Source organism: Onychomys torridus, chromosome 20, assembly GCF_903995425.1.
Source record: "Onychomys torridus chromosome 20, mOncTor1.1, whole genome shotgun sequence".
Lineage (NCBI taxonomy): Eukaryota > Metazoa > Chordata > Mammalia > Rodentia > Cricetidae > Onychomys > Onychomys torridus.
In genome coordinates, this window is record NC_050462.1 from 1,689,122 (window position 1) to 1,703,340 (window position 14,219).

Sequence of the window (14,219 nt, forward strand, 5' to 3'; positions counted from 1 at the left end):
CAGCCTGAGCTGTCTGAAAGTATGTCACTTGGAGTGGGAGGGTTGGATTGTAAGAGCTGCCAGTGCAGGAGCCCCTTAAAGGCTTTCAGTGTGGCACAGATACCCTGTTGTCATGGCAAGAGGAAATTCTACAGCAGGATATATAAAAGTCCCAACTAAAAATAAATAAATGACTAGTATCTGTTTGTTCATTGGTCCTAACTCAAAAGGCCACAAATCTTGATATCAAAATACAGAGCACATCCGTCCCTTAACTAAACCAGCAGATTTGTTCATCTATGAGCAAGGTAATCAACACCCAAACTTCTCCTTTCTTTATAAAAAAAGATAGTGCCTGTCCTATTGACCTTACATTTTCCTGCTATTGTAAAGGTTAAGTCAGATAAATTATGTGGAAATATTTTGAGAACAGCAAAGCTATATACATATATTTGCACAGAATGTTTGTATCTCTCAAAAGTAATGGCTTTCAAGTATTTGTTGCTTTGATTACTGCAGTTCTACATCCTAATTCCTTGGTGCCATGCCACCTATACAATAAGAGGGACTAGATTTAGTGCAAGACTGGAGTTTCCAGCCACTGAAAGCATCACATGACCAGTATTTAGGGAGGTGAAGTGATGTAGTAGTCTGTCTGTCTCGGTTCTGTCCCAGCGTCTGCTTTAACTATTGACTTTGGACAAGTCACATCATTTTTTTCTGGGACTAGAGTCTCATCAGTGGTTAAAGAACAACTTGAGTTAGAGTCAAAGATAATTTGATTCATAAAATCAGAATATAAACACTTAATTAAAATTATTAAAATACAATTTCTCAAGCTACTAATTCGTGCAAGTCCACATTTTTCTATTTATTCTAAGAAATACAAAATTGGAGCCTAAAAAAATAGCCTATTTCTGCCAAACTGACATTTCAAAGATGTGTAGGAGCTCCCATTTTTTTTTTCCAGACAGGGTTTCTCTGTTGTTTTGGTGCCGGTGCTGGATCTCACTCTGTAGACCAGGCTGGCCTCAAACTCATAGAGATCCGCCTGGCTCTGCCTCCCGAGTGTTGGGATTAAAAGCGTGTGCCACCACTGCCCGGCAAGTAGGATACTTTCTTCTTGTTAATATTCTCTTCTGGAGACCTCTGGCTCCTATACTGGCTGGTTTATGTCAACTTGTGACAAATTAGAGTCATCAGAGAGGAAGAAGCCGCAACTGAGAAAATGCCACTATAACATCCAGCTGTAAGGCATTTTCTGAATTAGTGATCCTTGGGGGAGTGCCCAGTCCATGGTGGGTGGTGCCATCCCTGGGAAGGTGTTCCTGAGTTCTATAAGAAAGCAGGTTGAGCAAGTCACAGAGAGCAAGCCAATAAGCAACATCCTCCATGGCCTCTACATTGGTTCCTGCCTCCAGACTCCTGCCCTGACTTCCTTTGGTGATGAACAGTGACGTGGAAGTTTAAACCAAATTTTTTTCCTCCCCAAATAGCTTTTTGGTCATGGTGTTTCATCAATAGAAAACCCAACTAAGACATCCCATGTAGGACCTCATGAAGTACTGGAAAGTTTTTATTTGGATTTCCAGTTTGTTATTTAATTTACCTGGACCTGTTCTCTATAAAATAGGAACAATCCTTTGTCAATGATCCAGTAAGTGCTGTTTCAATGACCCATTTAAATCATGGGGAGTAAATGTCTGTAGACATAAAAAATGGCTACCTATTTTAATCTTAGGGTTGTAGTTTACAACACCTTTCTTAGAAGTATTCTCTTTTGAGAGTCAGATTAAAATCTTTCTGACCTAATTTATTACAGATGCATACTTTGGATCTGAACTATCTGGACCTAATTGTTAAAAGCTTGGCCCACAATTCATGGCCCATTTGTTAAAGGCTTGGTCCCCAATCCATGGCACTGTTGGGAGGTGGTGAGACATTAAAATCTAAACAAAAAGAGTCAGGTCTACAGGAGCATGCTGTTGGGGGAGTACTGAACCCTAGCTCCTTTCTGGATCTTTGCTTTCCAGCTGCTACGAGGTGAGCATCTTCCTCTGCCATGCCCTGCCAGGGAACCATGATGTACCACCTGGCCACAGGCAATGGTACAAAGGAACCACAAACTCAAACTACATTTATGTCCTTCCCTTTACTGATTGGCTTCAACATTTGTCGCAATAACAAAAGGTCAACAATTTCCTGCTTGTTAATGATTGGTTCAACTGTATGCTCAATAAAATGCTGGCTCCATTTAAAGTAAAATCTGCAGGAAATCTTAGGCTCCGTGGGCCCAGCTTCTGTATTGTTTAACTCTAAATTCCCAATATCTACCACAGTACAATAGAAACCCAAGAAAATGAATAACCATTTGCCAGCTCTCCTTCCTTTCCAGCTTTGCTGAAGAGGCAAACAGGAAAGACACCAAAGATGATTATTTGGAGGTAAAACTCTTGGAAATTTCTTGCAGAATTAATCTGTTTTCTATGAAAAAACTTGGGAGTACAGAACAGGCTCCAACTCCAAACTTAATTTTAAAACTATGCATTTTAATTTTTCAAGACTGATCATCTTAAAATAAGAACAGCAAGGCCGTTGATGGCGACTTTCAGGAGAACGGACCACTTGGTGAGGTTGAGACTTGCTTTGAGGTCGTTGTATTGGATAATGCCCACAAATGCACAGGTTCTCAACTATTTGTTGACTTTTTGAGGAATTGAGCAAATACAGGTCAAGTGTGAGTGCCTGGCAAACATGCACCTCCGTCATCACCACCTGCCCTCACTCCTACTCTGGTTGTATGACATTTACGACTGGTTGGAGGGTGGCCACCTTTGGGAAAGACCTGGATTTAAATTTCGACTTTCTCATTTACTGACCCCTGGGACTTAGGCCAAATTGCTTTATCAGCTTGGGTTCCACAAAGAACTATGTGCAATTTCCTACGTTGCTGCAGCCTGGTGCATAACACAGCCACAACCAGACGAGAATTCCATTCACCGAAACCGCTAACTGAGCGTAGAGGGAACAACTCAACAGGCGCTTGACAGCTCCCACAGGGGCCGGCAGTTTCGCCAGGCAAGCGCTAGTCGGTCCAACCAGCTACGTCTGGTGCAGGTCAGCAAAGGAAAAAAAACCCAGCCAGAACACGGCTTAGACCCTCCCACTAACGGTCCCTCCTCCTCTGGCCCCGGGCTGTCGCAGGACTCTGGTTTCCGGCCTTCAGAGGACTACAATTTCCAGTATGCCCTTGGTGGGAAGTCTTTCTCGAGGGATGACTACCAATCCCGGCATGCCATTCGGCTCACTAATAACTCAGATGACAGTGTGGGATGACACCGTTGCACGCCGGGAATTGTAGTTTAGTAGCGTGGGCTCGCAGATGGGTGGGGAACAGCCCGCCAGTTCTTGTCCGCTAAGGGGAATGATTCATAGAGTGTCAGGAAGGACAGTTCTGCTTGAGAAAGCCCAGTACAAAGCTGAACTCTTCTTCAAGGCTGGTAGACCGATGAGAGTAGGCAAGGGCTGGGCCTGACCCGGTCTCTGGCGGCTCGTCAGGCCTCCACCAAGCCCTGGGCCTTGCAAGGGGAGGCCTCGAGGCGCCGGTTGCTGGGGGAGCGGTGACGTCTCGGGGTGAAAGTTGAGGGGCGGTGACGTACGGCCTGCCCGGGCGGAGGCTGGCGGGTTGGAGACTGGAGGGAGGGAGGGAAGGAGGGAAGGAAGGAAGCTAGGAAGCTGGGAAGGAGCGAGGTAGCGGGGGCGCGAGGCGTTTACCTGGAGGCAGCGGCTGGGGCGCGCACAGCGGCCGCGGCTCCCCCGCACCTGCGGCCATGGATGAAGAGCGCGCCCTCTACATCGTCCGGGCCGGCGAGGCGGGGGCTATCGAGCGGGTCCTGAGGGACTACAGCGACAAGGTAAAGAGCTCTGGCCCCAGGCGTTCGCTGTCTCGCCCCAGGCCGCCCTGAGGGCTTGCACTTCGCATCCTCCCCACCCCCCTCACTCCGGGGATGCGCATTGCTCTCCCCCGAAAACGTTTCCGGCTTGGGCATGCGTGTTTGTGCCCCCAGCCTTTCCCACCCGTGCATCCTGCATCTCTACCCCCCCCCGTCCCCCCCCCCCCCCAACTGTAGCGCCCACTCCTCCGCTTCCTGGTCCAGCAGCCTGTGCTGTGGTCGTATCGTCTTCCTAAGCGTGCAGGTCACACCCCCAGGATCCGTAGATGAGCATCTGCCCCGTGCCCCACTCCTGGATGCATAAAATGCATGCTTCTCTGCATAAATACGGCCCTTGACATGCATAAATCATAACCAGCAACGATGGCAGTTCTTTATGTACCAATACCATTGTATGGTTTTCCAGGCGTTGATGTTTTATATGTGATCTCCTTTGATCCTCAGATTATTTATAGGGTAGATGGTATCATCCTTCCCAATTTATAGATGAGGAAACCGAGGTGCAAAGAACTGAAATCACGCCCAAGGTCATGGACATATGTTGAAGTGGGTGGAAAATCCTACTCCTAATAATACCTATTACTATATCGCGTTAACAGCTTTCCTATTCATTATCTCATTTAATCTTGACAGCAGTCCTGTGAGGTATTACCTGTGTTTTGCAATGGAGACTCTAGAAGGGCTACATGACTAGCCCAAGGTCATTCTCAGGAGCCAGTCTTCCCACCTAGGTCTTCAAATTGTCCGTTCAGTGTTCTTTGACTTTATAGTGAAATAGTGTCTTGTAAATACCACTTCCTTCTCTGGAGAGTCGCTCTCCAGAACCGTCAGCTCTCCCTTTCTTTTCCAGCGGCTTACCATGCTCACTTGGTAAGTGGCCTGCCTAGCACCTCTAGTTTTTAGGAGACTAGGCTTGTCCAAGGGTGATTGATGACGGTTGTGTGAAAGCACACCCTAGATGTAACAAATACCTTACTCCTCATAGTTCCTGTTGATCAGCCCCTCTCCTCCCGGTCAGTGTCCACTACTACACTTTCATACGCTTCAACTGCCAGGATGCCATTTCTGCCCTTAGTAGAAAACACCCCCAAAGGAGACATACTTCTAAAAGAACCTTCGTTCCCACTTAATCTTCCCAACAACCTAGTGAGCAAAGTGAGGACATTCCTCATTTCACAAATAGTAAAATTTAGATGATAATGTAGTCCCAAACTCACCCAGCCAAAGAAAATGAACTGAGATTTGAGTCTGGCTGTCTAGTGCCTTTTTTGCTGTGCTGCTTTCTTTGGTAGCATATGTGGACTGTATTCTAGTCCCGTCTTAGCGCCTTCACCTGATATGCTTCAGGGTTGAGCATGTCTGCCTAATTTAGGAGAAACTCATTTCATGCGTAGGTGTACATATTTCGTAGATTGTATTATTTTAACTTGATTTATTATTGCTTTCCAGAGAAGATATGGGGGAGCTACAGGCTGGTTTTCAAAAGGAAGTATAATAATTTGGCAATTGTGTTGAATTAACTAATGTTTATTTAGCACTTACTATATGCCAGATACCTAGCAATAATGGGGACTTTCTTCTCTAGGGGAGGGAGGAGGAAAAACCTACACTGAGATGGTAGTCCACTAGTCTCTGTTTTGTGGCAAAACCAATTAGGGCCTCTGTTTATGGCTTCCTCCAGTTTATCCCTTCCTTGCCTTGATCTCCCTTCAGGGGATCTCCTTGATGTTCCTGTCACTCATGGCCACGTCCTGCCTGAGCTTAGCTTCTCCTTTCATACTGAAATGTTGTCAATGTTGTCAGGGTCACTGTCTGTTGTTTAAGGTGCTGTCCTGAAGTGCTTCAGAGGATTCCCAGATGCACACTGTGGTCAAGCTGAGAATGTTCTGATCTGGTGTAAAGGAGACCAGTTAGCTCCTTTAGGAGACAGCACTCCTGTTTACTGTCAGTTACAGTAGGAACAGTAGAGTAGGCTGACGGAGCACAAAGGAAATGGGGAGCTTCATGTTGCATCGCAGCACTGCCCCTCCAAGGGAGAAACTGTGTGACGGGTAGGAAGGTGACCCGTGCTGTGAGCAGTCGGGTAACAATAGCAATCACCTGATTGATGTGTATGAGTCGGAAACCCCGGGAAAATAGATGGACAGCATGCCTTCAGTTTTCTTGTCTGGAGAAATGGATTTGAAAAATGTTCAGAGTAAGAAGTGATTGTGGGGCATTGAGTCCAAAAAGAAGAGGAATGGATGATGCCAAGAGAAATTAGTTCATTGTTTGGAAGAAGAGGAGGACTCTGTAAGTTATCTTTTCTCATAAGCTGGTTGTTGCAAGTAGACAGAAAGAAGACAGGGTCTGGCATCAGATAAACCTCAGTTCTGTTCTCAGTTCTGCTGCTGTTAGTAGTTTGATGGCTGTGGATAAGTTATTTCAAGCCTCTAAGCCCCAGTTGCCTTGTCTGAAAAGGAGGGATTAAAACACCATTCTTTTTATTGATTGTGTGGTTTAGATTCATTGAAATGTAATGCCAAGCACTGAGCAGTGTCTATGAGGTCTTCCCTGTTAAGTTATGAGGAGTTAATAGTCTGGGTCTTTGATGAGGTGGTGTGGCCAGAGGACAGGTTCTAGAGCCGGACTCCCTGGATACTGATCTTCAGTTTACAATGTATGTGGCCCAGTCCTTGTGACTTAACTTTGCTGCGCGCTCTTCCTCTGTCAAATGAGAAGAGCAGCTTCATACCCCAGGGCTTTGCTCAGTATTGAATGGCTTCTGTTTAAAGCACTGAGAACAGGGCCTGCTGCTGAAGGAGCCCAGGGCTGTTTGCCTTCAACAAAGCATGTGGCACTGAATTGATGTAACACAGTGAAGACGTTTGGGGACCTTTCCTACTCCTTATCTTAACCTTTGTACCTTCCAGTGCTATCATCACCATGGTATATCTCTTACCGCTTTCAGAGCAGCCAATAGCTGTGTGACTCCAGAATACACCTAATTTCTACTGTAGTACAGAAATTCATTTCCAAGCATTCTTGCTTCATTCGCTGGCCCTTGTTACTTAGAGAGAGAAATCTCTATCCCAGAAAGAAAAAAAACTTGTCTGTTTGTCAAGGGTAAGTTGCTTCAGAATAGGAAAATAATTCTTTACATTAAGAGTGGCTGTTTCTTGTGTGGTGATGATGCATGCACTTGGGTGGCAGAGGCAGGTGGATCTCCACTTTCGAGGCCAGACTGGTCTGCAGAGCAAGGTCCAGGATAACCAGGGCTACACAGAGAAACCCTGTTTCAAAAAAGAAAAGAAAACAACAACAAAATCACAATCTTACACTGAACCTCAGAGCCCATGCCAGTGAAGCTAATGATGGTTAGCCTCTCTGCTAATCCTGGGTCAGAAAAGACTTGAAGGAGACCTTGGTTAGTCTAAGCTCTAGCAGCACCTCTCCAAATAAACATCCATTCTGTAACTGAAGGGAGGGAACTCGGGGCTCAACAGTTGCAAAGGAAGTAGTAGTACAGTGCTCCTGAAAATAAAACCAAACCTGTCACTTAATAGGTGAAGACACTGACTAGAGATGACATGCAAGCCACAGAGGCTGCCTGGGCATGTCACTGTCCCATAGCCATCTCCAACAGGATTCCATTTTGGAAGTGTGGCACATTGATGGTTAGATGAATGAAGAAAAAGTTACTTAAGATACTGTCACTTAAGTAGGTCTCCGAGAGTTAGTTACAGGACAGGAAGACTGTTGGTAGCCTTGAGCTCATCATTTATATGCTTGAAGAATGTGACTGGGGAAAACTAACAAGGAAACAGTTCTAGAAATGCAGCCTCTGCATTTGAATGGGGATTTAAATATCCTGGACCATGTAGAAGGATGTTTTGCTTTCCATTTTTGAGGCTGAGCCTTGACATTGGGCTCGTCCTAGGTTTTTGCATAGAGATATCCTTGTTACACATTGTACTTATTTCCAAATTGCTTTACAGTCTGTTTTGACTCCTAAGAAGTAGTCTTTGAGTGTACTTGTAGACATCACCAAATTCTCTAGTAGGTCAGCATTTAGCCAGATACTAGAGCAGAGACCATGCAGTAACAACAGTAGTGGCCATTTAATGCCTACCTACCATGTGCAAGGTGCCAGCTGTACCATGTAAAAAAGTAAGGGAAACCTTATGGATTGTCAAGTGCAACCTGACCAGGATTGCCCTCAATGAGCAGTAGGACCGGACTCATGCTTGAGGTTATCTGATGGCTGAGTTTTCGGGGGGGGGGGGCTCATTGGTAATAAGACCTGCAGACATGAGTCTGGTGTGTCTCCAAGAGCTTCTTGCTTGCCTGGTCTTTAAGTTGAACAGTGATTTTACTCTTTGATTTATATTCAGCTTGCTCCTGTTCAGGATATGAATGTTGGTTGGCTAACAGCTCTAGAGAGGCATGTGTTCCCACCATTTGAGCATTGAAATGGGGGAGAGTAAGGTGACAAGATCGAAAAGCTCAAGGCCAGCCTGGGACATTCAGAAAGCCCTGTCTCAAAAAATTACAAGTATTTAAGAAGCGTTGGAAGGAGAGGTAGGAGAGTATGTTAGGTCTGATCTAGCTTGGGTAACTGAAGCCAGCCTTATATAATTCAGCATCTGCTGCGTACAGTGGTCTCTGGGGTTGAGTTTCTAAATAGCTTGATCCATTCAGAGTTTAATGGATCATTAATTGGAAAATATACTAGTGCCCCCTCATGCTAGTATATTTTCCAGTTAAATTAAGCTTTCATACTGGCTATATGGGGCCTTTGAAAACTGTTTTTTTTTTTTTTAATGCTGTTTTTATTATTACTTTAAATTTATATTTGAAATTATTATTTTTTGATCATACTTGCTATTAAAAAGCAACAGAAAAGTGAAAAATTAGCCCTTGCTACTATTCTAAATTCTCACCTAAAAAAAAATTCTATGTGGGAAACACTTAGAAGATATTTTTGTAACTTACTGAGTATCTTGACAAATAAGAATACCTTTTTCCTGTCCTCTGCTTATAAATGCCAAAAAACATTTAGGAGAAATATTAAGTTTGAACAACTAGACATATTTATTCCAAATAATTTACAGAATTAATATTTCATGTAGAGTGGCAAAAACTGAGCCTTCTTGGTTTCTAAGTATAATTATTTTCATTTATAGGGAGCCTCTACTGAGACCATTAGCCTGCTACCTCCTCATCTTTAATGTAGGTTTCCCTGACCCCTGGCTCTGTAAATTCCTAAGTCTAGCCTCAGATTCATGACCTCCTCTTCTCCCACTTCTTCCTTCCCCTGTTCACTTACTCTATCCTTTATTCTTAAGATTTTTATTATAAAATAACCCCAATGAGTCACCTTTCTTTTAGTTGTTACACAGTATTTTATCAGATGGAGAGGATATGTTCAGTAGGATATTTTGACATACATGTTTTTCAATGTTGCGTGTTCAGCTCACCTCTTTTACTATATTAGAAAACACTGTCGTGAATGTGCTTACATAGATAATTTTTCTCTCACTCTACAATGGCTTCATTAAAATAAACTCATAGGAGTAGGAGTTCTGGGTCAGATGGGTTAAATATTTTTATGGCTTCTCATGTGTGTTGCCAAATCCCTTTCCCTTTAAAGGTTTGTATCAAATGGCAGGGCATTGTACCAGCTTGTGATGCTGCTCCTCACACGGTTCTCTGCCTCCAGTCTTGCTCTCACTGGGCTGGCCTGTGAGCTACTGCCCCAAATATTCTTCCAGAAGGTTGTTCCTGTTCCATCCTGGACTTCCCCAGGTCATCTGTAGCCTTTGCTATTTCCGATGTAAAGTTTTACATCTTGTCCTCAACTCTCACATACCTATTTCAGTTTGATCCATTTTTGAGTCACCTCCTTGAGGTTTCCTTAAATGACCCTTATCTCTTAACCTCTTGTTTTCCCTTTAGCCATTTCTCACACTCAGACTGCCTCCCTCCAGCATTTCTGTAGCTCATTCCATTTCAAAAACTGTTTCTGCAAAGCTACAGAACAGAATTACCAAAATGATGCTGTCTTTCACACGTACTGTTCTTAACTGTGGTGGGTTGCCAGTCCTGTTGGGCGGTGTGGACGGTGAAAAGCAGGAGAAGTAGTAGAGAGCTCAGAGGAGTGCTTGTTGGTTTGCCTTAGGAAAGGCTCAGGTGGGCTTTAGGTGGACGTTCCTGGTTAAACTGTGAGAGTCCCAATTCTATGCTCTGGGTCTTGTTAAGATGTGACTCCTTATGCAAACAAGCCAGTTATTCTGTCCATTCTCTGTTTCTGCTATGAAGTGGAGAGTACTGTGGCCAGTCATTTCAGGGAACCATGACACTTTCTTCCCTTCCAGTTAATTTTTTGTTAATATCATTAGCAGCAGCAGCAGCCGCAGCAGCAACAGTATCCTAATATACACTGTTGACTACTTGCCAGGCAGTGAGATGGTGTTAATGTACCATAGATATCACAGCCCTCACAGCCACCCTCTTAGCTAAGTACTGTTTTCACGAGGAGCCCAGGCACAGTGTACATGCTTGAAGTCACAACCAGTGAGAGTGAGGGAGCCTCTTGTCCAAAGTGTTGTCTTTCTCTGCAGCTCTCTCGGGATTTCCTCCTCCTCTCTGTCTCTCTGTCTCTCCCTCTCTTCTTTTTTTTCCCCACCGAGACAGGGTTTCCCTGTGCAGCCCTGGCTATCCTGGAACTCGCTCTGTAGACAAGGCTGGCCTCGAACTCCGAGATCCACCTGGGTCTGCCTCCCAAGTGTTGGGATTAAAGGTGTGCGCCAACCCCACTGACCTCTGTTGATTTCTCATGGAACACACGAAGAAAAACCTAGTGCACTGTCAGGTGTTTTCAATCTCTGTCCTTCTGTGTTTGCATTCCCATCTTCCTCTGGGTGCCATCCCCTAATGGGTCCTATTTCTCTCTCAGAGCTGCTAGCTTCCTGAATTATGGTTCACACATCTACAGCTAGCACCTATGTATCCCTCCAAGTCCGGCTCAGTTACCCAGGGCTGTGGGCTGCATCCACCTCCTCTTGGGTGGCCGCTGCCTTCATTCCCTCTTCTCACCTATATTTCCACCATGGTCTTTTCATGCAGCTCTGCATTTTTTTTTATATTATTACATCTGTCTTACTTTAATAAGAATATTGAGATAAGAAAGCAATATTTTATAAGAAAATTAGTATATATATATATATATATATATATATATATATATATGTTTAAAAATCTTTAAAATATATGTATTAAAATGACAATGTCTCCTTTCTCTCCCCCTCAGCATAGGGCTACTTTCAAATTTGAATCAACCGATGAAGATAAAAGAAAGGTAAGGTTTGATATGTGTGTGTGTGTGTGTGTGTGTGTGTGTGTGTGTGTGTGTGAGAGAGAGAGAGAGAGAGAGAGAGAGAGAGAGAGAGAGAGAGAGAGAGACAGACAGAGACAGAGACACTGACTGACTCCTGGGTGGTTTAAGTGGTGGACTTGTTTTCATTTGATGGTTGTTGATTAGTTTTTGGTTTCACTTCAATTTCTCGAGAATCCTGAGAAGAAAGAGGTAGCAGGTTTAGGATGGCTTACACACAACCCCTCCTGTTCGTCCCCACAGAATCCCTGGGCTTACTTAAGTAGGGGAAGGTTCAGGTGAGCCTGTCACTAGATTTTCTTACTGCTAAAAGGTTGCCTTCTTTTGGTGGCAGAATTCTAGGTTGTACAAAATGTCAGGCTAATGGAAAGCTTGACTCTGATGGCTGAGTTTGGGGAAAGCATCTTCTTCTGCTGCTGTCCCTCAGCTACGGCTTCTTCCCAGCACTGTACATACTTATGCTGTTATGGTTGTCTAGGTCACCAGCATCATAGTCACAGAGGAGAATGGTATCACTAGACTCACACAGGAAGGAGTCACTACAGGAGAGGGTGCATCAGACGTGACTGTTCAATGCCTTATTTGGTGGGTTAAGGCATGATGCTAATTGAGGATAAACCAGTCCTGCCTTTTTGTTTTTCTGGGCACCCTACCTCTCTCCTAACCTCACAGATCCCAGTATCAGACAAGACTATGGCTGGGTCCATATGCACCTCTTGCTGATGGAAGTGGGCTTAGCTGCTGAGTGGACTGATTACTTTACATGTGTCCATTTAGCTCTCTACATTCCATATCTCTCATCAGTGCCTGCTTCTCCACCTCCTGAGATTGATTCTCCTAATTCAAACTTTCATCTGGATCACCACATTAGTTTTGTTTTTTGTTTGTGTTGTTGTTGTTGTTATTTTGTTTTTGGTGTTGTTGTTGTTTGTTTTTGGTTTTGGTGTTGTTTGAGACAGGGTTTCCCTGTGTGGTCCTGGCTGTCCTGGAACTCACTCTGTAGAGCAGTCTAGCTTCCTCACTCAGAGACCCCCGCTCTGCCTCGAGTGCTGCGGTGAAGTGTGCCCACCTGCTCTGCATTAGCTCTTGCGCTGTCCTTTCACTGTCTGGTGGCATGTTGCTCTAGCTGCTTGTCCACAAATCTAAGACAGCGGTCGGGCCATGTCATTCTTAGCCATAAGACTTGCAGTGACTGCTTATGCTGACAGAATGACATCATGGTATTAGGGATGTGATCTTTGCCTACTGGTGTTGCCTGGTTTTTCTGTTTCCCTTGTGTTTGTGTTCTAGTATTAAATGTCATAGCTGCACATACAGACACACTGTTTCTTCCCTCCTACGTTTCTAGTTTTTCTCTTCTTATCTGTTAACTCCTCCACGATAGACTCTGAGGACCTTTCACGCCACAGCTGCAGTTGTGAGTGCACGGTGAACACTCAGGAAACCTCCTAAATGAGTGCCGAGGCGTGCAAAGAGGACTGCTTTTGGATTTGGACAGTGTAAATAAGACAGACGGTACCTTTTGCAGTAGAGATTTATGGAATGAATATGCTTTTTGGATAGCTTTAGAAATTGGCCTTCGTAGGAATAGTCAGAAGTTGGGCAGTGGGCAGCAAGCATGTGTGTATCTGTAGACAATCTTCAGGAAATAAGTCTTCCTGCAGAGTGGCACAGTGTCTGTGGAGGAGAAACTGGTAGGTAGCTATTTAATTAAGATGACTTTTACCCTTTGACCAAAAATACATCATTATTGGAGATCTGCCTTATGTTTAAATTGGACCCAAGTAAACAAAATTTTTTCATTAAAACATACCTAAACAGCAAAAGATTGGAACCAGCCAGTTAAAGGATACTGGGAAAAACAATGGTCATTGACAGAATACTCTGAAGTAGTACAAAGAAAAACTGAAAAAGAACCAAGTAAGGTATTTAAACAGAGCACATTGGATGTTAGACTCATGATAGAATTTCAAGATAGGAAGGCAGCTACTGTATATTTGGTTGGGAGAATTCTTCTTGCATTTGCTTTTACTCATCATAATAAACACATCAAGAGCAGGAGAGATCACCTCATCAATAAAGTGTTTGCCTCACAATCAGGACTCCAGTTCAGTCCATAGAACCAATGAACAGTGCAAGGAGCAGTGATATATGCTTGTAATCCCCACGCTGGAAAGAGAGATGAAAGGATCCCTGGAACACACACACACACACACACACACACACACACACACACACACACACGAAAGGATCCCTAACACACACACACACACACACACACAGAGATGAAAGGATCCCTGGAATACACACACACACACACACACACACACACACACACACACACGAAAGGATCCCTAGTACACACACACACACAGACAGATGAAAGGATCCCTGGAATACACACACACACACACACACACACACACACACACACACACACATGAAAGGATCCCTAGTACACACACACACACACACACAGATGAAAGGATCCCTGGAAAACACACACACACACACACACACACACACACACACACACACACACACATGAAAGGATCCCTAGTACACACACACACACACACACATGAAAGGATCCCTAGTACACACACACACACACACACACACACACACACACACACAGATGAAAGGATCCCTGGAACACACACACACACACACACACACACACACACACACACACAGATGAAAGGATCCCTGGGATGCACACATACACATGTGCATAAAAATCTAAATACAGATGCTTTACCCCATAGAAATATTAGTTGAGAAGGGAATTTTCCTAAATTAATTATACATCTTGTTTGTCTTCTGTAAAATAGTAGAAAAACCTGACATTTTCTAACTGTTCTTCCCACTTGCTGTCTACATGAGTTTGATTCCAACAACATTCCTGTGAG

At 44.2% G+C, this 14,219-nt stretch overlaps 1 protein-coding gene across 12 annotated transcripts in view; it reads left to right on the forward strand.

Moving 5' to 3' along the window:
* The first annotated feature begins 3,345 nt into the window (after positions 1-3,345).
* The window catches only part of Ric8b (RIC8 guanine nucleotide exchange factor B), a 104,602-nt gene continuing 93,728 nt past the window's right edge, over positions 3,346-14,219 (forward strand). For 9 of the 12 annotated variants that reach the window (XR_004943270.1, XR_004943272.1, XR_004943274.1 and 6 more), the window contains exons 1-2: positions 3,346-3,893; positions 11,224-11,271. Coding sequence is in view for 5 of the 12 variants with exons in the window: in XM_036169695.1 (XP_036025588.1) it covers positions 3,810-3,893; positions 11,224-11,271 (132 nt within the window). In the remaining 7 variants the exon portion in view is untranslated. The remainder of the gene's footprint in view (positions 3,894-11,223; positions 11,272-14,219) is intronic. The other 3 variants (XR_004943271.1, XM_036169696.1, XM_036169700.1) reach the window with 1 other exon arrangement.